Here is a 26,667-nt window from a genome sequence, read left to right as displayed (position 1 = left end):
GAAGGAAGCTGATTATGAAAATCAAATGGGAGGTATTATGACATTTTTTTATTGGTGTAATATAGAGGATTATTCACCTGCTAAAATGTTAGGAAAAAAACCCCTTACAAACAATATTTTTAGTATCGTGAAATTTGATTTTTTTTTTTTTCTCCTAGTACGAGAGGAAAGGAGCGGATTGGAGCGGTAATTGTGCAATTGCTTAGGCGGATCACGGCCACTTTCTGCAGTTCAGCTCCCTCCTTAGTGTGGCACTAGTGCTCCGCTGATCTCTTTCTGACGGGTCAGCTCCTTGACCCGGGTAAGTGCAGATCAGATCAGAGCCAGAGCAGGGACAAGCCATGGACTGTAAATGAGTGGTGGATCCAGAGGAACAGGCAGGACCATAAACCCAGCATTTTTACTGCCTTGGACTGTCACAGACCTGCAGCCTCACTGCTCATCTGGAACGCAGGTGGAGACACACACTTCACTGGTGTGCTGTAAGGCAAACTAAAGGCTGGCACTGTGCTTTGAGCTCTGCAGATGAAATTTCTATAGAGGTGTAGTAAATGTTGTTTCAGGAACCACTCCTAAAAACCTGTTTTTAGGATGTAATGTGTCCTAAATGGTGCAAAAAAGGATGTGGTGTAATGCACTGATTTAGCCTTTAACAGTTGCTTATTTTAACTAAAGGTCAACTACAGTATTTTATGATAAAGTCTCCTTCTTGCAGAAATTTTTATTAAAAATGTGATTAATGTGATACAGAGACAGAAAAAAACATAGACACACTGCAGAAAAAAAAAAATATTTTTTTTTCCTGGTTTAAAACTTGAATCTTTTATGCACAGAAAGCTTATACCTGTAAGCCACTGTTGCTCCCCTAAATAATGACAGGTATAATTTGTCTCCCTCTAAAAATCCACAAAATTTTGGATAAAATTTAAATGGAAATGTAGAAACATAACTCAAAATGCAACAGAAGCACTGATAGGGAAAGGCACACTATTTAGTTTGGCTGCCTTCAATTGAAACGATTCTGTGATGCTTCTTTCACATATCTGTTGACTTTTTATTGCTCTCTTTAGTAGATGAATTACAATAAATGTTAACAGAAGCAATAGCAAGTCATATAATGCCAAGTCATTAAAATTAAAGAGATCTACCTCAGGTACCCAAAGATGACTTTCACAGGACATTAATTTGTCCAGTGTCTGCTTTCATACAATGGAAATCACCTATTTCATGGTAAGTTTTGACTTTTTTAGCTTTGTCTTGGACTCTGGGATTACTTAATGATTTTTTTTGTTCTTTCCTTGCTTCTTTAATTGCAATAAAATTATATAAAAGCAGCTATCACAGAGGCCAAGGAAGACGCACACACACTCATCACTGAAAATACATTCTAGAGGAAGGAAATCGTTTCAGCATAGCGAGTGCAAGTAGCACATTTGTGAGGTGGATAAACCTGCTGATACGCTCTGCAGACCTTTGCTCTGCTCTGATATGCAGACTCAGGAAATACCAAACTGCAACGCGCTCCCTTCTGACCTGAATGGCCTCAGCTTTATTTCCAAGGAAATTGGGGGTGTAGGGTGGGAAAGACATTTCACTTCTGGGTCTTATCACCATACATGGCCTAGGCATGGGCAAAGTTTGGAACAAGGCAGCTGAAACATGCCTCTGAATCCAGCAGCATAAGCTGTGCTACAAGGATATGAGAAGGATGGATATGTAAAGGAGTTTCTCTCCTATGGAGGTGTTCTACAAAGCAGAAAGTAAAGAGGACTATTCTTCCAAAAGCCTTCTAAGTTTGGAACTATCTCAGCTAATGCAGAGAGGATAAAAGATATCAGCTTCATCATCTGCCTCTCTGCATCAGCTACAGGGAACCACAGGGAGCGATGCTACGCCCAGATGGGGGTGTATGGATGAGGTTTTTCCCCACGTTTCACCATTTTTTTCAATAAGAGAGAGATATGATGATGCTATGTCCTGATGTTCAGGGTGAGGATATTCCACCCACTTGTTTGGATGAGTGAAAAGAGTTCTTGTTTTTGAAAACGTTTTGTCTGTCTTTCATCAAGCTGAGATTCAATGGGGATGTGCTGGCTTACCTCGGCAGATGCCACTAACCAACTCTATCACACACAAAAGAGGAGTAGAAGTTGTTCATTTACGAGGTTCCTGTCTACCTATTACTTCTCTCTTTAACTGGAATACTGTGTGTCACACCGTGAAATAAAGAAATTGAGTAAATTTAGTGAAGGTTTAAATCAACAAAACTGCTCGAAGCTCATGGTCATCCTGTGAGCATGAAAGAACAGGTAAAAAAATTAATAATCCGTGAATTCTTTGCTCATTTCTCATTCTCATACACACAATTTAAATTCTGTTCTGCTGTTTCTTGCTGTTGTTTACACTTTTCAGTATTGAACACCTGGTCATTTGAAACAGCAGTAACATCCTTATAGTTGGAGGGAACTTGAATTATGCAAAGGTCAGGGTCTATAATTGTTTATATTGTGGAAACCAGATGTTTCTTAGGGTTATAGGCATGATATATTATATCAATAAAAGCTTTGTTTTATTTTCATAAGTTTATTGATATCTATTGATAGCTTTTTATGCTACTTTGTCATCTATTTGTGGGGAAAAAAACCCAAACCCTATATTTTCATACCTGAGTAAAAACCACTTCCTTGCAACTTTTGATTGAAAAAAGAGCTTAGCAGTTATAGGTAAACTAAGTGCTAATGCATTAAACATGCAGATCTAATGTATGGCGCTGCTCTAGAAAATGGTCTGAGTTTGCCTTTCTGTGGCACTAGCATTTTGAGTAATACATTGCCACTACAGAAGTGCAATACATAGTGAAAAGGATGTAACCCCAGGGATTTTAAATAATTCATTTCAGCAGGAAGGCCTTTACCATTGATAGAACAAATGATTTTTTTTCCCTTTAAGCAAAATGTGTTTGGAAATCCATTAATTATTCTTTCGATATAACAGAATTACCTGGGTGTTAGGAAACAGAGCAGAGGGTTAACTGTTGCATTGATGTTAACTATGGTTTACATGTTTTACCTGTGATTAAAGTCCTGGATACTTAAAATATATTTTATTCATGTCAGTGGGGATGAAATTTGTAAATACTCTCTGACCAGATCCTTTCAAATCATGAACAGTACTTCCCCATTCCCAACCAGTTTAATGTTAGCTATACCAGCCTTCAGACTAATCTGGTGTCTAGACAATTTATGGCACTACCCAAAGGATGCTGAGGCAGCAAAATTCTCAGAAAATGAAGGAAATAAATAAAGATGGTATTTGTACATCATTTTGGTGGCAAAACAACCATTACAATTTATAATCCTAGGGTAAATGTTTTCAAAATGTGACTCATAAGGGAGAGTTTTCAGAGAAGAGTTAAAAAAATTTTGAAGTCTCAAGAACTATAGATGGAAGATGGTATATTAAAATAGATCAGTTTATCTAGCATCTTGCAGACAAGATGAAAAGATGCTTTAATCAGCATCTCTAAGAAAGTGTGAAGGGGAGTGATGCCTGACACTAAACATTTCTTTCATCTATCAAGCCTAGACACAGAAATCCCAAAGTTAAATGTTGAAGTCTGCAGAATTCAAACTGTAAATTAGGCGCAAATTCTTTACAAGGATGGTGCTTATGCACCGTAAGACATAGCCAAAGGATATGGTAAATTTTCTATCGCTTAAAGTCTTTAAAGATAGATAAAATGTCTTTTTACAAAATTTGTTTTACTGCTATCATTATTTTTGGGTTAGCTGCTGAAAATAATTTGGTGATTTTTTTTTTATGCTCTTTCTCAACCAAGAGCTCCAATAGTGATAATTTTCTGTTGAGGCTTCAAAATATAGAAAATACAATAGTTAGATGTGATTCTACAGCAACAATAATGAAGGGAGATGACATTATAGTCTCACTGAAGTCTGTGAGAAAGTTCCCACTCACTTTAATGAGAAAAAAAATTAATCTACAATTATAAAATCTTTGATATATTAATTGCATTTAAGATGGGATTATATGCAGACTACTTTGCTCCACCTCTATTGCTATTATGTTTACAATCTTATTTTGTAATTCAAATTAGTTTAGAACTAACTTTGTAAGATTTACATTTTTAAAGCATCTAGGAGTGTGCAATTGTTCTCTCTTTTCAAGTAGTGCAGAGCTCTAAATAGAAATGGACTTGCAAAAACTATGTCTTCTTGATTTCATTTGGGTAAGTGTCAAATATTTCACCGATCATTTTTCACAAAGATGGGTGTATACTCTTGCTTGCCTCTGATGAAGTTGGAAAACTGAGATTTGTACAAATACATTTTCTGTATTGTTATCAGACTCTGCTGAGTTCAGGTCAAGATTTAGCCATAAAGCCTCATAATTTAGCTGATTTTGAGCTGAGCCAGCAATTAACATTGAGATTATATGGTATTGTTGGGTACAGCCCCTCCACTACAGTTTGACATATTGTCCAAGGCTGAAAGAGAGAAGTCAGCCATCCTTCTGTGTGGCCTTGTGAGAAGATGAACAGCAGCTGCTGATAATTGTCCTCAAAGTATACTGAGAGTTTATGACAGAGTTTCTTCAGAGTCCTGAAGAAGTTGCTCCAGTTTAATCCTTTTCAGGAACAAAGAAGGTGTTACAAAAGTGACTCACAGCCCGCTACCAGAAATGGCTTTAAAGTAGGGATGGAGACCTGGAGACCTGTTGAGAATGTGCATGTAAGGAAGCTGACAGGCCCAGTCTGAGTCCTCCTGACTATCAGCTTTTTTTCCTCTAACAATCAAAGTGTTTCATAATTTTTTTCCTTTTTTTTTTTTTTTTCTTTTATTTTTTCTTTGTAGCAGGCTGATCTACCTTTGTGCAACAGAACATAAAAGTCTCTGATCCAGATTTCAGCCTGATTTTACTCCAGGGACATGCAAAGAAGCAGAAAGTATGAATCCTGCACTCAGGATGCAGCTATCACAGTTCTTTAAGGTACAATTCAAAGCCTGCTGCAGGCAATGGAAGGCCTTTCATTTGCTTCAATGGGCTTTGGATCAGAACCTCTGCTAGGGAGCTTTTGTCCTTGGCTTTCTTCAGAGAGGATTTTACTGATGTGTGAATAGAGTTAATCACCCATGAACACTTGGTAAAGAGTGATCTGGTTTTTATGATATGTAAAATACCCTGCTGAAGCATGAAATCTTCTAATGAAGTCAAACAAAGTAAAACTTGCCCTCCATAACCTAAAGCTCAACCCTTGAAATGTCATTTATTGGAATAATGCATTCCCCATCTGTCGGTCTGGGCTTTTTCTTGTCACAGGTGAACTAATGGAGCCTTGGAAGTGTGCCATGGTTACTAGTATCTGGTATTTTACAAGAGAGGAGGGATAGGAATTGTTGCTATCAAATGTTAATTTTGTCCCCCTTACGGAAATGAAAATATAAGCATATCTTTGTCCCTTAATTTATGTAATTTGCTTTTTCTGACATGTAAATTGACTGTATATGCTTAATCTTATCCTTGAGAAACCACTGGCAACACAACTGAGAGCCTATAATTTAATGTAGAACTAACTATTGATTTGTCCGCAGTCAGTGAATGTATAAAACTGAAATATAAAAACTATTTGACAGAGCTTTTGCTACTACCTTCAGTCTTGAGTGCCATGATACGTTAGGAATAGGGATAAAATTATAATAAAAGAAATTCACACTTAATATTTGTTCTTGGGTTTATTTTGTTACCTTATGGACATACAGTATTGTGGATATGTTGATTTCAAATCCCACCTCAGATTCTGATTTTATGTAAGTGACCAGTGGCCTCCTGTCTACCAGCATGAGGTGAAGTCTCATAGAGTTCACTAATGAGTCTTTTTTCGTATTTATATGTAAGTCAAACTCCTGAGAACCATGCTAAAACTCTGATTCACACAGTTCATATGGTACCAATTTATTGCCTGGCTTCAGTTTTTTTAAATCTCTCTGGCACTACAGGGTTATTACAGTAAGTTAGAAAGACAGGTACTCTAAGTATGAACTTGCTGTTAAGATCTCAAAAATACTGAGTGCTCTTGAATTGAAGCTTTGATGAGAAATAAATCCTTCTTGTGACACTTTTATGCCCTGTAGAGGTGTGGAAGTGTGAGCAACAGCACCTGGCAAGCAAGCTGTCTTCTTTAAAAGCAAGCAAACCAGCTGCTCATCAGGTTGGAGAAGGATTTAGCAGGAAATAAAAGTCTACTCAAATGTTCATAGCTCAAATCTGCAAGACAAAACTCATAGTTTATGATTTGTCCTCTGAATACTGAGAAAAGCTGTATATCTTCTCTATTTTTAAACACTGCAAGGAGTTCATTTTTGAACAGGAGTAATTTTCAAATGAACAATCCACATAGCAGATTAATTTCTGTTCATATCAGTTCTCTCATTTACAGAAAGCAAGCAGATTAATAAAATTAACTTATGGAGGACAAACAAAAATTGATAGAAATAGTCTCTTTCAGGATAGAGTAGGGACAGGGTTTCTGGATTTGCTTTATTTGGGACCCTTTCCCCCTTCTTGCATGTGCATCAGACAGATCATCTCATGTAATAAGTCTCCAATATATCTGCCTTCTGGTTACATAAATCAGTTGTGTTTTAAGCAGATCAAATAGATACAACTTTTTTTACCCCAGTAGAGCAACACTAACCAAAATGTTTCTGGCTCTTAACAGTTCTAGACAGACAGTGGTCTCATAAAACACGGGGAAAAACCCAGTTCCCGGTGAGTTGATACAAGGCTGGAACGTTTAACTGTGTACATAATTTCCAACTGGGCAAGGTATCTCATCTGATCCCTTTGGAGAATAATTTATCTAGTTTTACAGCTGCTGAAAATCAGCCAGCTAGGACTCCATAGGAAACATGCCATACTACCCAAAAGAAAAGCATTTAACACTAAACTATAGCTGTAGGAGAAATAAATGCAACAGCATGCAAGACAGATACATATATCAATATATATCCCTCCCAATCTCCAAAAGCCTGAAAGGAGTTTGGATGTACCACCTATATATTTTTTAGGTTGTTAGGAATTTTGTGAATAATTTTGTGACATTTCTACTTCAATGCATTCAGTGTTATTCTGAGTACTGCCAGCCTCAGTCAAATGACATTGTAGTGGACTGAAAATTTCCTTTTGATGCCTTGAAACAATAACAGTCAGGGATTGATTTTAATCTTTGGTTAGATAATACTGTGATGGCTACCATCCTTCACCTTTTGGCTTGGTTCCCAAGGAAACTTCCCCTTTTTATATTTAATTTGTTATTGGTTTTGGTTTGCTTCTTCTCAGCTAACAAATCCAGACTAATGTCCCCCATCCACCTGACTCTCCTGCCAACAAAACTGTTCTTACACCCTGCTTACAATCTCCATGCTTGCAGATGTGACAACCAGGGAATGAAAATAGAGTTCTGTGGTGACCACAGAGAGGAGGCTGCCTGGAAACACTGTCTGCTTCTTGCAGTGCTCCCCTCGGTTACTTAAATAACATTATACTATCTCAAAGTTTTGTAAACTGGGATATATGGAGAGATGAAGTTCCTATCTGTGCTGTACCAAAACTTAAATAAGCCAGATGTATGTGCCTTTAACAACACTCTCTGGCTCAGACTCATGTCACACAAACACTGAGGCATCTGCTCATCTTTGCAAAACAGCTCTTGCGATTTCACTGGACTGCAGGGTAAATTTAAATTTAAAGACATCCTCATCTGCAGACTCAGGACTTATAGAATGATATTATTTGCATCAGGCTTCACTACCATTTAAGATGCTGTGGGGTATCCCTCCTGGCTTCCAGCTGCTGCTCCAGAATGGCACAGATTTATCCTAAGTCCCATGTTCTCTATCAGCCCAGATGTCTCCGATGCCCTCAAGCATCTACAGTGACACCTGCATTAGCCAAGATGTCATCACACTAAAATGAGGATTTCAGAACAACATGAGTTGATGCAACAGGGGGAGTGAAGTGCTTTTATTAGCTCCTAAAAGTGTGATCTGCAGGCAGAACCCATCTACTGTACTTTTTATTTTCTAAACAGCACCGATCTTTTCAGAGGACTGGGAGCCATCAAGAAACAAAATGCTACAAGATACGAGTAATGGAACCAAACAACTTACCTGCAGTACGATGTCCCGCCCGTTCCGTGTGACATTAACGGTGTGGGGCTGTCCATTGGCCATGTTTCTGTGATCAATGTCAATGTTATATGGCTCTTTGGTGCCCCCGAGGTTGTACCGAATTTGCAGATTCCCTAGTGAAAAAGAAAAAAATGCAAAAAGCACCCTCAGGTATTTTGATCTTTATTCACCAGCTATTTCCCTGTCTTTATTTTCACATACAGCTGTTATCATTTCACACTTAATTGCTCTCATAGCTGGTCTCTGCAGTAAGGGAAGAGCTGGTGTTTGAGATTATAAAGTCACTGGGCTGAAACTGCCTCTAGTTTATAACCCAGAAGTGTGACAATGACCAGCATTTCCAAACCACAGTATTTGTAAACACTCCAGACTGCAAACCAAACAAATTGGAGTTATGCCTTGAACAATATGGACAATTGGTACAAAATTGAGCACATCAAGTAACACTTTATTGTTGAGATTATTATACTTGCTGCAGTAAAATTCTTTGAAATTATACAAAGCATAACATTTTCTAAAGAATAAACCATTGATGTGTATTGAAAAAAGGCAAAATTATGACAAATTAGCACTGACACATAATTCACACGAGATTTTCTTGCTTGCACATTTAATTGTTGTTGATGGGTGACTGTCTGGACTTCCACGGAAATTTAGTATTATATTGTGAAATAAAAACCTGAGGTTGCTGTGTTAGAATAGTACAGTCAGGAGTGGCTAATTGATATTCATAACATACTGCCAGACATATTTTTCTTTTCTAAACAAGAGTGAAATGTCTGCTCTTCATAACACATTTAAATATTTGATTAAAAGGAAGGATGTTTGAAAAATGAAATGCAGCCCTCACTCTTGATGAAAAATGGAATTATTCTAGCCCAAAAGAGCAGACTTACACCTCCATAACTACAGTTTAGGTTTGTGATGTTGGATGGCTCTCATGCATGTCCTTTCTTTCCCATGAAGGGAAAAAAATGAGTGACATATAGAATACTCATCCCATAAAAGAGAACAGTAGTAAAATAATCCTAATTATGATTTTCATGGGGCACTAAGGCACTATTTGGAATCACAGTATATTTAGTTCATAGTGAGTTTTAATACTGTAGCAGCAAATGGCCCATATCCAACCTTCATCCATCACCAAAATGTTTAGGACATTATATACTATACTGGATCCATATTTTAGTCACCTCAGTGAGTATTCAGATTTTCAGAACAGTATGTGACACTTTCTACTGACTACCAGGGATACTGCCAGTTCAACTATTCAGATGCCTTCATGTGGACGTCTACTTGTCCCCACCATAATTCTGGTTCATGGCAGAGGTCTGACTGTTGTAGCAGGTTTTTGGTTTCCATTGTTTTGTTTTGTGAGGGAGGGTTGGCTGAAGAAACACAACTAAACGGAACAGTTACATCAGTACCAAATCTAGTAGAAGCAGGGTGAAGAGACTTTCTCATTAGCTCAGAGCTTCTCCTGGGTGTCAGACTGGTATTGTCAATTGTGCCTTCAATGGAGAGAGCCCAGAACAGTTTCTTACCAGTGGGGTTCACAAGCACAGCCATGAAGTCTGGGGTGTAGGAGCTGACGTACAATAAGACACAAGGGGACTTGGTGGTGCTGAAGCTGAAGCTGAGCTCTTCTTTGTTCAAGCTGAGGTCAGGCGCTGTGATCTCCGGATCTGCAGAACTCAAAAGTGTCCGGCTAACTAAATCCTTCACACTCGTCCCTGGGGAGTGGAAGTTGTATCGAAGCCACATTCCTTCTTCAAAAAATGCTCCCACATCTTGAACAGAACGGGAAAAGGAGGATTAAAAAAAAAAAAAAAAAGGTAAATTAAATGTGCCGACATCTTTTGGTTGAAACATATTACTGTGACTTGATCAGTACTAATCTGTGCTTATTTATACTGCTGTGTTATTTTAACACAATATTTAGGTAAAGAGCCTCACCGTTTTCCTACGAGAATGAAAAGAACAATATCCATTTTATTGGTGGGTATTTGGATTTACAATGCAAAAGAAATATCTCCTTTTGGGTGCACAGAAAACCTATGCCTATATCTCGTATTGATACTACAGACAAGAATAATTACGGTTTAAATTTATTCTCATTGAAATTCTGTGGTAAATAATGCTCCAAAGGAGATACAAGGAAGAGTGGCTTAAAGGGCCCAGTAAACAAACAACAGTCAAGGAAAAGGAAAACCAGCAGTTCTGATCAGCAAATTTGAGTGGATTTGGAAGGACCTCCCAAAGGAATGATGACAATTCCAGCCCCTAAAAGGTCTGGACACAATGCTTGTAATTTATCCACTGCTAGCACAATCCTTCATGAGAACTCCATAACAAGGATCCCCTTCTGGGAGAGGAAACTAACTAGGGAGTTTGACTCAGCTGGGAGCAAGAGGCAAGAGATGCCTGTACTGTAGATCCCAGGAGGTGCTATAGTTTTCAAACCAATCTGAGACAAGATGTGGTGTTCCAACACTCATGACAGAAAATAAACCTACTTTTGACAGAATTCATACTTTCAGCTGAAAAAGCTCTAGTAGTGCTTCGCATAATAATGCAGTCCTGCCTCTTCCTCAACATTAAAATCATGATTCCAGGCTGATGCTCTTGCAGCAATGGCTGACTTTGATAACCTCCTACTGGAATTACTGGAGAATTGGCCACCACTGGTATCATCTACTCCACCGAGGATCACTTGACTGACTTCCTATGGCAGACATTCATTTAGAGACATCGTGGTATTGGATCAGCTGTGCTGTCTGGGACAAAATTGTGAACTGAAATTTTTAAATTATATGTGAGCTTGATTAAGAAGGTGTGTTTATGAACATTTTGTAAGATATTAAACAATGATTAAAAATATTATAACCATAACATATGAGTACTGTATTCAAAGAAGGGCTATAAGAAATGCTTAAGGCCATAAACAGTGTTTAGAAAAAAAGTCTTTAAGTGTCTACTACCTTTCTACATGATACAAAATTTCCACAGTTTTGTGCAAAATAGCCAATCTAAACAAGAATTTTATTTTTATTCCATTTTAGCATTTTGAGTCTTCACATAATTCCAAGTAAAAGCTTTATCTCAAAACACATGAAGGGAGATGCCTATTTTCAAATCTTTACACAGACACAAAGCAAGTGGGGAATGAGCCTGCAGTATTCATTCAGAGTAGCTGAGCAGAGGATGAGTAAAAGGATCGGTAAAATTATAAAATTATATTGATCTTTCTTTCCAGAATTTTGCTAAATTTAATGCTGGAAAAGCTTTACATTTTCTTGCTACCATATAAAAATTCTCCCAAACTCAGAATATCACAGTTGTTGTCACTAAGTGGACGTATAAAACACAGCCAAGCTGTGGTCCTAAAGTGCTATAAATAATTCAATCATTCTGATGGATTTGTAGCTACAATTTTATAGGGGAAAAGTTAAACCACACTGAAAAAGTTATAGGAGAGGCAATTTCATTTAACAACTATATTTTGCAGTAGTCTCTACTTTAGCGCTCCTGGATTAAAAGTGAAGGTTCCTGTCATGAAAAAACTTCCCCAACTTGTGATGCCCTCTTCCTTGAACAGTGGTGTAAGAAACAAGCATTAGCATGCAAAAATCTAAAGTAGTAGCTCCAAGTATTCGCAAGATGGGCCTAAAAATGTCCTTGTGACCACTAATTTATTCTTCAGCCCCTGCTTCTGGTTCACGCAAGCTGCTTCTGGGGCAGATGCCCTATCAATTACGCTGGCAGAGCTGCTGGCCGTGCCGGGTCCTGCGGCTGACACGGCTGGTGGGGAGCGTAGCCCCCCTGGAGACTCCGCACACGCACACAGCACACTGATGCACAATTATGTTTGCCTCCAGCCTGTTTACTTCTTGTCACGCCTTTCATTTTAGGAGTAATCTTTGGAATTGCCTGGCGCCGTGCTTGCCCAGGGCCTCACGCTCTGGGAATACTGGGACCTTCAGTCCTGACCTCAGCACTGCTCTGAGGCTGAACTGGAAAGCGTGTGAAGCATTTTTCCAGAGCTGTAAATGTTATAAATTGCTATGTTAAATGTTCATTACTACAAAGAAAGCTTTAAGTAAATGGTATTCAGATTATTCTGCAGTTCAGTGAGGTGAATTCAATCATCCTTGTGGGTCCCTCCAACTCTCAATACTCTGTTCTGTGACTTTTTATTCTAAAAGGGTTTCACGATGGAGCTGAGAATGTTCTGTATGTTTAACTTGATTTGCGCTGAGAAAATAATTTTCAATGTAGCTGTATTATTACAGGCGTACAGGGTATTGTAATAAACCTTGAAATTCTCCTCACATGCACATCACCTCTTTTCAAAGGCAGGATAAGAGGAAGGTTCACTTTGGCTTTGTGAGTGTATTGGGCCTTCAACAGGAATATATTGAATTCTCTCAAGTTCCAGCTCATCGAAGAGGTTGATGAACATGATTATGCTCTTTACTGAAGGAAGCTGAAATCCTTGCAGCAGGACTGCAAAGAGCTCAGCAACTCAGAGGACTTACTAAAAATAGCTAAAAGATAATTTTCTCTATTTTGAATGCAGGTCTAAGACTACTTGGAAATGCTGAGGGCTTACCAGTGAAGAAGCTACCTACTTTTTAGGTCACAAATGGTGACCTTGAGGTTTACACTTCAGGTCACTAGTGTAGCGTCTTCCTGAAGTTGTGCTAGAAGGAGTATGGAAGTCCTTCATCCAAGAAAACCATTTGAACGCCCTGAATAAAGAGGGTCAAATGCAGCCCAAACCCTGCTGCTGAAATGTGAGAGAGGTTTTCATGCACAACACTCTTTTCTTCTGTAATATTGGAAATGCTTATCTGAAAAGGTGACTCTTGGGACATGAGGCACAATGCATCGTAAAGGTTGCTCTGCAAACTGCCCTTTCAAGGCAGAGGCCTTAGGGAAATGAATGTGGTAGTAACGGGTCTGTTTTCCTCAGAAAGTAATACCTATTTTTACACCAATAAACAGCGCAGTCACTCTCTGTTGACAAACTTTTCAAATATAAACACTTTGGACTGAATTTGTAGAGGAACCCAGAACAGGAATTATGGATCATTAGAAACAATTTTATCAAGTAAGGTGTGTGTGCCCCCAGTGTGAATTGCACATATGTTACAAAATTGTCCAACTTCAATTTGGAAAGGTGATCCAAAACTTCTACAGAAAATGCATATGTACCCAGAACTGACAATGTTATTTTGAAGGTTATGATTCTTAGGTCATCTCCACAGTCTCCCTCTCCCCATTCAGCTACTTTTATTTTTGTACACTCTCATTCTGTCTGGGATCAGGAGTGTTGAAAGACTGGAGGAAAAGGCCAGATAGCAGCAAAAATCCCCATTTTTCCTACAAAACTTGCAAAGTCTCATGACATTTCTGGGCCGGTGCTGTAGACCTAAGAAAATGTAAGTAGGAATCTGATTCTCCTCTACTGCTTTTTACATCAGTGAAATGTCAGTGTTGGTTCTTCTGTTCTTAGGTAGTTATAATGATTCTGTTAGCCATACAGACACAAGGAAAACTTGTCTTCTTCCTCCATAATCTTTTTCTCACCTCTGAAAAACACTGTCAGCATGGCATAGGTGTGGCTGAACACAATTTCAGCAAGATTTTCTGTCTGGGTGCATGTATATAAGAGATATAGAGCTCAGCAGTCTTTACAGCAACTGAGTTTGCTCTGTGCTGACAGTTGGGATGGAAATGGTAATAGGAATTGTCTTGAACCAAGTACCAGATATTACTCTTAATAAATAAAGAAGCTGCAGATCTGTGGATACACCAAAACCCCACAAACCACAACATCAAACCCCACAATTTCAACACGAGATCTTTTCAAGAGAGGCGTCATAAGAAGTGGAATCTCCCTTCTTTAGTAGGACAGCCCTCACTGACTCAAACTGCAGTCTCATATTTTTCCAAGTAAACTGGGCCTGATTTCTTTTGCCTTTAACCTGGAGGCCAAGGAGGAAGTAGCACTGGCTATTTACTTACTAGGCATAACAGGGTATACCTGCCTTACAGAAGCTAGAGAAAAAATCCTGGCAATTATGGAGCCTGGCAAGGACAAGAGAAATGGAGAAGGAAAAGACTCTCTCCTCTTTGTTTCACAAAGCTGACTTCTTACAGCTGTAAGTGTGTCCCATCTGGAGGCCCTAAATCCTCCTTGGCCATGCTCAGGTTCAGTAAATTAAAATTATCACTCTATGATGCCCCTTGCCAGTGCTCAATGATATGTCTTCCCTGCATGAAGTTCTGGGTGTGAAAAGCAGCTTTTTCAGAATCCTAAGCAAGGACAGTCACTGGAGATGTTCTAACACTTGATGCACATACAAAGATTCTTCAAACAAGGTAGATTGCTGAATAACCCCTCCTTCTTTTTGCATAATTTCCCTTCTTTTTTGGTTTTACTTGCAGCTATGAATATTGAATATAGATTAACCAGAGTTTGCTTGTTCATCTTACTGCAAAAATTTTGTTAGGGAACACCTAAAATTGCTGCTACTTCCAGACTGTGGTCACAAAGACTAAGACTTGTTTATTGAGATACCTTCTGGCCATTGGGCATCGGTAAAGAGTCAGAACCTCACAGCTGTTGATCTGGGAGAGAATTTGAAATCTCTGAAGGTGATAATGCTTACCATTTATCTGGTTAGCTCACTCAACATTTTATTCTACCTTCAGGCACATTTAGTGTGTGAAATCAGGGAGTGGGGCTTTGAAGCTGTTGTTCTACATCCTCAAGTCTCATATTCTGGCTGTTCTTACTCTAATAATTTTTGATGCATGTTGGAGCTTTCCACCAAAGTACAGCAGTGGCTTGTGGTCATTAATCGAACACAAACCTAGTGAGGACTTGCTTCTTCTATATGAATGTATCAGTACTCAGTATAAAAGAGGTTTTCTTGAACTATCAGAGTCAGGGATTAGACAAAATAATGTGCACCAGTAAAACTATGCAGTGTGATCATAAATCCATGCAAAGATTCCTGCTACCTTCAGTAGAACAGGATGAATGCCACAGGAGATGGGGTTTACCCACCTGATTCATTACACTTTCAAGCCTCCATAATCGATGCCAACAGGTAGATTCTGCCAGGAAGCAGCTTGATATGCTTAAACAAGGCTGAGCTCTGAATCTACTTTTGTACTAGCCCTGCAAAGCAGGCCTTTGTTCTACATTTCTATACCTGGACAGAAGTGTGCATGCCACAGAAAGCCTAAAAATGTCAGGAAGGTTGCAGTTGCAGTTCATTCTGTACTGATTTGAAAGTATTATAGATATTTGATCTGATGTCTGGAACGACAGACTGAGAGTAAAGGAATAGAAACAGGTGTCATTTAGATTCTCTTTAATCTAAATGACAAGCCAGCTCCATTTCTAGTGGAAATATCCATAATGGTTAAAAAGAAAAAAAACAACCTAAACACCAACTTTTCCCCTGCTGCCATCAAATAAAATTGGATGGATGATGTCAAGAGTACAACAGACCAGATTTCATGATTTCCTTGCAGGGAGTCTATGGAGGTGCTCGTTAGGTAACCTCAGAGAAAAACTTGCATCTTTGCAAGAGCCATTTGGGAAATATAAGAGACTGTAATTTGCTGATTTCACAGTGTTCAGAACAACAACCTCGATAGGTGAGACCCGGCTACAGTTCTTTCCTGTTCTACAGGTATCCACTTTAAATCTGAGCAGATCCTTCCTGCCCTCGTTTGCTTTCTGCATTACCATAATAAAAACATCTTCTCACATTGCAGAGCTATTGTAAGCATAAATGCCACGTTATCTTGTGAGGTGCCAAAACTACTTCAGCAGCAGTCTGATGTATAAATATTGCACATGGGTGTCTGGTGTGAGACCTCAAACCTCTCAGCTGCCCTTGCACAGGCAAGCAGCATCCAGCACTGTTGCTGGGGCTGCTCTACCTAACTTTCACAAAACATCTGCATTCAGTGAGCAATGACACTAAATCAGGCCTATTTTAGTTGTCTGACCAAGAAAGTTAATCACATTTTCTGAGCCAGGACTAAGTATTTTTCTTTTTAACTTATTCCTCCGATTTGTTTTCTGTATATAAAATAAGGAATTTGTGCTTTTTATAAGTAGTTTATTATGGATGATAAGTGAGCTAGCAATGATGTAATCAGATTGCTAATCAGTTTATAACCAGGTTGATGTCTCTTTAAGATATATGTAAGTACTATTGGGAAGATTTGTTTTTCTTTAAAAAGAAAAAACATGTTTTTTTTTCTAATGAAAGAATTGTTGCACTGAAGTGAAAGTTTCAAAGCACTAAAGCATAAAATAGTGGACATTTAACAAGGCAATATTGACAGGTCTGAAGAATGGAATAGGTTTGGAAAATATATCTGTTTTTTGTGAGAATATATACATTTACCCAAAAGAGGCTAAAATGGAGTCCTGAAGTATGATCTACAGGTAAAAAAGCCCGACTGCAGCATTCAGACTTACCAGAGTGGGAGCTCAGCATTAACAACCTAAAGAAAATTTCTCATGTAACTTTCAGCTAACAGATCACAATTACGTTGCAAATAGCAGAATTTTTTGGGGTCTGGGAGAGAATGTTACCTTGATTTTCTGGGTTCTGTTATTCTCAACCATGAAAACTAAGAATTTAGTTACCTTAAAACATTCTAACAATCACCTCACCATTGCTTTCAGCAAAACAGTGCAATGTTTGTACAAGCAGCAAAATAAAGGGAATTGAATGAGTATAACCAGGGTAGAATTTGGAGGTGATCGAGTGTCAGTCTGAGAGTTGGTGGAAGGGTGCAGAGCTGCTGCCCTCTGGATATGTCTTGCATCCACTCAGCCTTAAAAAAAGCTGTTTTTTCTCTTTGAGACAGAGAAGGGAGCAGGAAAAGAAAGAAAAGAAAGAAATCTGACTGTGACAATACTACTTATGAGTGCTTTCAGGGTTCATACAAATATAAAAACAAACATGAAGGAGCTCATTTTGGGCATTGTCTTAAGAATTGCAATAATTCACACTGTGAACTTGAGCTTTTCTCCAAAGAAGAAAAGAAAATACAGTATAGCATCTCCTTGCTGTTTGTTGATGCAAATTGAGCAGCTGCAGAGAAACTGGAAAGCTCTGAATTTACCCTTCCAGTATACCTGAAGGCACATGAGTCATAGCACCAGCCATTTAATATTTTATTTTATTTTATTTTATTTTATTTTATTTTATTTTATTTTATTTTATTTTATTTTATTTTATTTTATTTTATTTTATTTTTTAAAATTTTTTTGGCCTTGCTCCTGGTGGGTGCAATTTCTTCTTCTACTGTTGTTGCACCGCATTTCAATACCAAAGGAGGAATGTTTTATCCCTGGGGTATGTCCCACATCAGAATGCTGCCACGTGCCCTGCATTTGACCTTTGGGGTTTGTTTGTTTGTTTGTTTTTCAGAGGAGCAAAAATTAATTGTTTTCTCAGAAATGCTTTTATGATGATAGGACAGCTGTGGGAGAAAAAAGAAAAAGAGAATTTATGCTTAAGCAAAGGACAGGGAAAGGTCAGAAAGCAATCTGCAGGACAGCACAAACACTTCAGCTATTCCTTAGAGCAATCTCTCTGAACAATGAAAGAAGTAAAACCAATTGCATATGCCTCAAATACAAAACAAAAATAGATGTCAGACTGCATTTTCATACTTCTTTTTGTCCTTGTGAAAAAATAGTGTAATTTCCAGGCCACTACAACATCATTCTCATTGTGATGTGCTGCTAATAAGGCTGGAGACAATGCAATTTCTTGTCAGTCATCACTCAGTGGCTCTAAGGACAGATTTCATCAGCAAAAGAATCCACAACACGAGAGGCCTGCTTGTATTGTGAGGCGTATTTATTACTCATGAACCATTGTATGGTGATGTACTTATAGCAATGTTTTTTTCCTTTGATTTTCCCATCTCTTCAGCTAGCACTTCCAGTATGTAACCATACCCAAAAAGTTATCTGCAGGCAAGTGATTTCCATATCAAAATAAAGCTTTTGGATAAGGAAAGTTTCCTGTGGCATATGAGAATCAATGGGAAGAGAACTCTGTGCTATACTGTGAGGGTTACATTGTGCCACCTTTCACTCCAGCTGAGTAGCATATTTTTCTGGTAATTTCTCATATTGGTTTGGATGGGATGTCAGGCACTACTGATTATCAAATCAACAGACCTATTTGGCCTGGAATATTTACTCAGAGGAGTGAAATAATGAAACCTAGCCGTAGTCTATCCTGCAAAGCACTAACCATGTTATTTTCTGGCAGCCAATGTGAATTCCTAGTGAAGGTGACAAAGGAAAATATTCTTGCTTGCCTCATATTAGACTTGCCCAGCATTACAGCAACAAACAGCATACAGTGGTGCAGGTTACATAAGTGACAGAGCAATATTCAACTCTGCCATTGTAAAGAACAAAATTCATTGAAAACAGATAATACAGTATTTGAAAGCATGTTCAGAGATGTTTCAGTGCTTTTACAAGAGGAAAGTGTCAAAGTGTTAATGAAAAAATTGATTGAAATATAAGAATTACAATATCTTCATCAAAATCAATTAAAATATAATTTAGGCATCATTTTTATTTTACAGAAACAAAATTTCCAAAAATATTTCCAATTTTTATAAATTTTTAGAATTTTTTTTTAATTAAAACATACTTGGCTGTTTTGCCATTACTTATTTAGCAGTTGTTATGCATGCTTGCTCTTTGTTTCTAGGAAATACATTCATTCTGGTCTTGTAGACCAAGAGGACACAGCACAAGATTCCAGAAGCTGCTATTAGAAAGCAAATGTAGGACTCCCTTCTTTCATTAGTCTAGGAAGCTTGACAACACCCACAAGTTGTTCCAGTGCTTTACCTGATTTAAAAGGCTTAATGCATGTTAAATTGACAACGTAAATGCAATGGGCTGTAAATGAACTGTTCTAAAGTTCTCATAATCAGCATTGTTTGTTACAGAGATTTTACAATTATTTCTATCATTAGATGCCCCAAACCCAGTCTATTTTGTGTAATTTATCCTCTAGCTTTTTCCCCAGCATCCCATTGTTCTTTCTGTAGCAAAAGCTCATGAACTCACCCACACTAAATCACACTTGGGGATATTCTAGATGAGTGCAGCAGTCTTCAGCACTAACAGATAGGAAACCAGCAATATGCATCTTGTACATAAGATCTAAAGGATTTAGAGAGCCATTTTTAGCCTGGAGTAGATTTGATATTGAAAACAGAGGTCTGATATCAGGTTTAAATGGTACAGACATTCCTGAACTAACAAGGGCACTTTTGCATGAGCACCAGCTCACAGGAAGTTTCACTGCATGCCCAAAATATCCCTGTCAGAGCTCTGGGCCCGTGGCTGCACTGGGAGGATAAGGAGGAGTATAACATAGTATGGTATTACTGCTGTTGCTATGGAAGTGCTCACAGGCCAGCCAAAACCAGGGTTTGCCTGTGCTAGGTGCTCAGTTATTCCTCTAATGGTATGTTTTCAGTCTGCTAGCTCCACATCCAGTAGCAATTAAACACTTCAGCTTAGAGCTAGTTTTGGTGGGAAGTTGGGGCTTACCTATCCATAAGAGGGAGAAAACCCTCACAAATAAAAGTCAATGTGATGAGTTCTGGCAATACAGAAAGTACTATGAGGTGAATTCAGTCACCGTGGCATGGCAGAATTATCTTTTATTTTTTTATTTTTTTTATTTTTTTTTTTTAAAGTCAACACATGTGGTTTGTAAGAGATTGACTCAATTCCAGCCTGAATGGGTTTTCTCTACCATATAACTGCATTAGTGAACAGAAATACTAAATATGCATTATCATTATTCATGACAAACCATTTGCTAAATTAACTGAAATTACTGTATTCACATTCTCAGGAGTTGCTCTATATACAGTCCTGAACTGAATGGACATGTTTTATAATTTGCTTTCGAAGCGACACAGCATGGTGAAAGCTGTTGAAATTCCTGCCTGCAAGCACAGTGGAAGCCATTACCTAGAGAAGCAGCTGCTTCCCTTCTGCTGTGCTAGAAATACATTATATTTATTAGAATTTATAAAATAATCATGCCAGAGATTCATCCATACCTGGTGATGTGAATATTTAGTGATATGAAAAGAATGGTCCAGTATGTGAGCACCATCCGTAACGGACAAAGCCTTGCTGTGACAGAATGAAATGAAAGTGAACATGCATAGATATAAATGAAAGTGGCTAAAGTGTGTGGAGAGGAAATGCAATCCATAACACAGCATCAGGTAAAAAGACTGCCTATTTCTGTTATAAACATTATGTTTCCTGTAAGTGTGGCTAAAAGAAAGCAGGGTATGGATATTTGAAAAATAATTCTTGGATTTTGACTTGGAAGAAAACCCTGACATATTAAGAAAGATCTGGTGTCTGGTGACCTAGACAGCCTGAAAGATTCCTGATTCAGAGAGGAATGCAAAAGCAGAGGAGCACTTTATGAGGGTAGAGGTTTCTTTAACATCAGGGATAATGATGAGAAGAGTCTTCACACTTTTAGCTGAAACCTTGAGAAAGCTTTTTAAATGATTAGGGAAAGCAGTGGATTAGAAAGTCAAACAAGAAAAGATAAATTAGTACTTTTGTTCTCAATTTTTTGTTGCTGGATCCCTCTTTCCCTTGCTTTTTGCCCTTCTTTCTCATGCAAACCTGTGCATCCACAGTACATTGTTCTCTTACAATCATTGCTTTTGAAAATCCAGAACATATTTTAAGCATTTCCAAAGGACTGACATGAATGTGGGAGCTCTGTGCCTTCCCTTATCCTAGCAGGCTCTATCCCTAACCCAGTTTGAGGTACTAAAAGACTTGATCCGCTTACGGATGGATAAAATTTTTAAGCCAAATGCTGGCCTCCCAATATATAAGATATTCAACCCAAATGTCATACCTACATGTCTGAATGACTAGGTAGCTTTTGTTTAAATCCATGCGTTACATTGCACCCCCACACCCAAGTAAATGTTTCTGTATTAGGAAAAGAGTTTAAGCTACACTCCTGGGACTTTTAAGGGAGATAGACCAGAAGCTTCTATGTTCTTCTAACTGTAATTGGCTCAGTGCCAGGACAAAAACGCCAGTTGGTCTCTTTAGCTGTTCCGAGGAAATACAGCTATTTTCTATCAGGCCTAGAAAACGTTCCTAAATTGTTTAGTACTTAAAAAAAAGCATGAAGCTTCTTGGGGCTTTTTGGGGTGTCTTAGCAAGTGCGAGGAGTTTCTCTGCACTGTGCACAGCTTTTGTTTTTTGTTTCGTATAGTTTGTTATTTTCTCTTTAATTAAAACTTTTTGCTTTTTCAAAACACACCTGATCAGCCGTCTCGCTAATTATTAAGCCATTTCTGGGAGGTTGCTGGTCAACCCTCAGAGCTTGATGCATCTTCATGGGCTCATAACAGGCTGGCACCATGCAGAATTGTATCATCCATGTTTTTCTTCTAGAGAAGTTACCATGACGTTGTGCTAGTTGGAATTTATGGTTCTACAGCTCAAGACTGTGGAATGCTCGCTGCCAGACCTGCTACTACTATGGGCATTCCTGATGCATTTTGTTGTTGTGTTATTTGATTTAAATGGGTAACATGTAGTCCTCATAAGATATGTGGTTTTGAATAATCACATTTAAATATACACATAATAATTACGGGTGCATAATTTGACTTGCTAGCAAGAAATGCTAAACTGGATTTACTTGCTTATTTAATGAAGCTAAAGCATCGATTCCATTGCAGTGTTGTTTTTTTCTTCTCCCTCAGGCCAATAGTTCCGCCCTACTCCGCTTCCTGCACTGAGGCATTTACCTTTTATGCAGAACGGCCCATCGTAGGCAGTTTTGGAGCAGTCACAGGAGTAGCCATTGTATTTCTCCACACATTTCCCGCCGTTGGCACAGTACATCCCGTAGCTCGTGCAATGGCCAGAGCAGCCAGGCTTCACCCCAGGCGTGACCTTGGCTCTCTCTTCCAGGTCCAGCGTCACCCCGTTCATCCTCAGGGAACGAATGCAGCCCAGGAAGCCTCGCTGGCCTCCTGCAGCACCTGAGAGGGAATGTTGGACTGTGAGTCGGCACTGAATGGATTTTATTGCTGTTGCTTCACGTGAAATGTCCTGCTAAGCCTGTGGTAACTTCTTTATAAGGGCAAGGAATTGCCTTGTCCTAATCACAATAAATCAGTGAAACCTAGCCCTTCGATATCATACCACTCGCAAGCATAAATAGCAGTTTTTCATCAGTGCTTGCTTTATACTGATTAGACATTTGAGATTCTAGCCCTACACTGCAAGATTTCCTTTCATTTCAACATCCATGCTTTTAGAGATAACAGTGGAAGAAACGGGCTTGGCTCAGCTGCTAAGGTGTAGCCTTTCTCTACTAAAGATTAATAATGGTGGGTGCTAATAATAATGCCATAATATGCTATGCAGTGTTACATTTTTCAAAGCCACCATGGGCGAAGAAAAAAAGGATTCAAATCCCCATTCTCAGTTACAATAGGAAATATTCACATTAATTTCCAAGAAACATTGTGTATACTATTTACTTATCAGAGCAAAAACTGAAGGATGGAATACTGAAAAAGTACATTTGACAATCTGGGTTGAAATTTTTTTTTATAGCAGTTAATAAGAACTGTGCTTTTTCACTCCTAGTAAACACTCACTGAAAAAATGTGATTTCAGCTAGGAAAGTCTTGTCTGAGGCTGGATTAGAAACAACAATCAAAAAAACAAACTAAAAAATGCGAGTGCTGCCATCTTTTCTACTCATCCCTCCTCTCTTTGATTACTGCAGTGCTGCAGCTGCCAGAGAGTCCCTGAGGAGATCTGAATGTTCATCACCACAGGGCACAGAGGATGATATTTACCCAAGTGGGGAAGAGGACTAACTACAAACTAGAGTGGGCTGCTTCAAACCAAGTACTGGTAACTGGATGATTTGGAGTAGGAGCAGTCAAGGCTTGGCCTCTGCTGAGTGCTCATGGCAGAGGGTGTTCCGGTGTGATTCCATTCTATGTAAACTCATATACACTGCAGTGATGAAAAACCTTCTTTCACCTCTTAGTGACTCCCCTAGGACACAAAGTCATCACCCCTCAGTCCCTCTCGCTCACCCAAAGAATAGATATTTATTCTACAGAAAATGGAAAAGGAGGCACGGAAACAATTCTTGTTCAGCATTACTCTCCAGGGCCCCAATATCTAGGCATTCATTTTGGGCACTCCATAGTTTAAAGCTGTTCTCTGACACATGTGGTCCAATCACCAAGTTATATGAAATAGATGTAACTCAGAAAGAAAAAAAAAATCTGGTGGAGATTATGACATTCATTTTTTTGGCAATAAAGGTAATATATTATTTCAAAATATTGCTGGTGTTACAGTAAATTCAAAACTAACAAATAAAATCACCATTATCAACCATTCTCAAAGAATTCTGACTAGGAAAAAAATTCCAGCTTTTCCTGTTTAACAGCAAAATGCTTGCGTTTTTTTAAAGGTTAAGTGTTACTCTTTTAAACAAACTTCATCTTTCAGCTTATTTTGAAACTGCCATTTATTAGGATCACAGCAACAAAGGGCAACCTGAGCTTGTAAATAACACCTGCACATCTGGTGTCACATTATACACAGTTTGACTGGGATGATTACTAAGGCAATGAAGGCTTTAAACATAATTTTAATTCATTTGAGTTGCTGAATGCTAACATGGAGAAAAAAAGATATATATTTTTTCTCTTTTCACTTCCTTCTTCTCTTGTAACAGATATCTAGAGAGGTATGAATGTGCTTCTTTGCTCGACATTTCATGCAGTTCTGATTCCAGCTAATGACACTTGGCATGTCAGCACTTTGTGGCCCTGCGGCTAACAGTTGGAGAAATACAAATGCTGCTGGAATGGCTGCCCCAAATGTAGTGGAAACCAGTGGCTCCAGAAAGCAGCTGAACTAACTTGGTTCCAGGGAATGCATTTGTGTAACACTGTGTGGTGCCTTCCTACATCGAATGAGTAAATAGCCCATGGGACACTGCAGTGAGAGCTGTGAATGCAGAAGTATGGCCAGTGATCAAATCTAAAGAGGCTGGAAGTGCTGCCGAGGCTAGGATGGGTATTGCAGGCACATGTGGTCCTGGCAAGAACCCTGCAGAAGTTTTCATTTCTGTGGTGAAAAAGTGTTTGTGTGTCTGGGAAGACAATCTCAGCAAAAAAAGAGTTTGGCACGGCAGTCTGCTGGAGGTGCTTTCAGCCAGGAGATGCAGGTGGAGAGAGACAAAAAAGGACAAGTTTCTAATACATAATATTTTTCTCTTAGTTGATCTTTGTATTTCTGTAATTGTGGGCACATTTGTTTTTTCTTTTTTCTTTTTTTTTTTTTTTTTTTTTTCTCTTTTGCATTTCCCCCCCCTCACTGCTGTCACACAAATGCTCTAGATGCACAGCTTCCCCCCATTCACTAACTGCTGCTGGCCAGAAACAAGGCAAAGAATGTTCAGCATTGTGAGAGCAAAGCCCGGCTGCCCCCTCTGCATCTTACCAACATAGAGCTGGCTGTACAGTTCCAGCCGCGTGTGTCCTTCTGTTGGAGCTTTCCTGACCTCCAGGGGTAACTGGTCCACCTGCAGGCTGGCCTGCTTGACATTCCTCTCGGCATTGACGCGGTGCCACTGGTCATCGTTGAGCGGGTTGGGAGATCTCACCACGATTTCCACCGGCCCGTTTCCGACATCGAATGAAAAGGAGACCTCGGTAGCAGCTGGAATAGTTAGCAAAGGATGTCCACAATTTGTTAGCAGTCTTACGTTGTAAATACATTCACTTACACTTCCCAAAGGGCAAGGAGTCATATCAAATAGAAATGTGCACTGCTAAGTCACCTTTCTGAATTTATAACCATGTTCAGTTCCTTCTAACTTGAGTAGGAGTTCGACTTTTAGAAGAAAGTGTCAGCAGACCCTCAACCAATTGCATTAATCTAAACTTAATTAATTAACTAACTTAATTAAATTATCTAAACTGCAGCTTTCCAGTTTATGTGGTTCTTTTTTTAAGGAATAAACATTTTGATTAAAAAATGGTGGAGAAGTCTAAATTTTTTTTTTTTATTTTGAGGGACAATTAATTCTTGCAATGAACTAATAATGCTGTGGTTAAATATTGTATGGCTGAAAAAGAAATGGATCTTAAGTAAGCTCTACAGTTCTCTGTTTATAATGTATGATTAAAATGTTTATAATTATGTTTATAATGTATGATTAAAACCATGCCTAAAAATGTTACAAATGTCCATTAAGCCCTACTAGACATTCCTTCAGATCATCCTTGGCAAAAGTGTACTTGATAACTATTACTGAATGTTGAGTGTGATTAATAATATATAAATTATTTTAATAAAGTGGTATAATTATGACTTTATACTATTGAGATTTAGTTTGTATATCTATGGGCTGCAAATTCTATTCTGGTGGCAAAACATCAGATGAAAGGGTTAAAAGAGAACGGATGGTCAATTGCAGCATTCACAAATGAAGATACCAGACAGAAGTAAAGAGAAGAGTTCAATTTAATTTGGTTTTTCTACACAGAAAACAAAAAAAAGCCAGAGCTCCCTTTTAATTCCCTTCAAAGATCTTGGGTGCCCAGTTAGGGTCTATGTGTTCCATTACAGCCGTGGTTTCTGGTTAGGTTGAATTGATAATGCATTATTATAAATCTCTTATTCAGCAAGGCTATTAAATTGAGGAAAAAGCACCACTCCCATGTTCATTATCACTAACAATGCCGATAAATAGTGGGAAATATTTTTGTACGTGGCTTAACAGATTTTCACAAGGTTTTGTCAGATTGACTTAATAGCATTTTTAAGAAAACTGAGCAGATAGGAATGAATATTTTAGAGAAAATGTGCTTTCAACCCAAACTTATTACATAATTGATTTTTTAAAATTTATTTTTTAAAAAGAAACAAATTGAAAAGCTGTTGTTCTTTCTGTTCTCTGTTGAATAAAATAATTTAATTTGTTGAGTGAACTGCTTTTTATAAGCCATGGATTTAGTCTGTTTGGTCTTTTGCACTTTACAAGGCACAAAATCTGTGTAAGCCAAATCTTGCTGTTACAGAAATAAAGATGTTAAGTTTTAATGTTATTATGTTTTGTAACTTCAGCGGCTCTGCCAATAAACCCAGACAAAGTAGGAATTAGAGTAAGACCTCTCCAGTACTTAAACTGTATGTTGTGTTCAAGTCTATTTTCAAGCATTTGTATAATTCTCCTTTAATTTTGCTTTGAAGAACTGCCTCAGATCTCTTCACTGTCAGGCTTGAATAGCTTCCCAAAAGCTGTCTGTCAAGAAGACTGTAAAATAA

The 26,667-nt window shown here is 38.4% G+C and overlaps 1 protein-coding gene and 1 long non-coding RNA gene across 2 annotated transcripts in view; one reads left to right on the top strand and one right to left on the bottom strand.

Annotated features, from left to right (window-relative positions):
• The window catches only part of CNTNAP2 (contactin associated protein 2), a 770,772-nt gene that overhangs the window by 68,330 nt on the left and 675,775 nt on the right, over positions 1-26,667 (bottom strand). The window contains exons 17-20 of the mRNA XM_040057848.2: positions 24,838-25,056; positions 22,104-22,340; positions 9,752-9,997; positions 8,187-8,320 (exon numbers count right to left, since the gene is read on the bottom strand). Coding sequence (XP_039913782.1) covers positions 8,187-8,320; positions 9,752-9,997; positions 22,104-22,340; positions 24,838-25,056 — 836 coding nt within the window. The remainder of the gene's footprint in view (positions 1-8,186; positions 8,321-9,751; positions 9,998-22,103; positions 22,341-24,837; positions 25,057-26,667) is intronic.
• Positions 14,516-23,560, top strand: LOC120749890 (uncharacterized). The gene is made up of 3 exons (XR_005699841.2): positions 14,516-14,594; positions 22,270-22,360; positions 23,096-23,560. It is a non-coding gene; the product is annotated as an uncharacterized LOC120749890 (long non-coding RNA).

The sequence above is a fragment of the Hirundo rustica genome, chromosome 1 (genome assembly GCF_015227805.2).
Source record: "Hirundo rustica isolate bHirRus1 chromosome 1, bHirRus1.pri.v3, whole genome shotgun sequence".
Taxonomy (NCBI): domain Eukaryota; kingdom Metazoa; phylum Chordata; class Aves; order Passeriformes; family Hirundinidae; genus Hirundo; species Hirundo rustica.
This window is presented reverse-complemented; position numbering and strand designations above follow the sequence as displayed.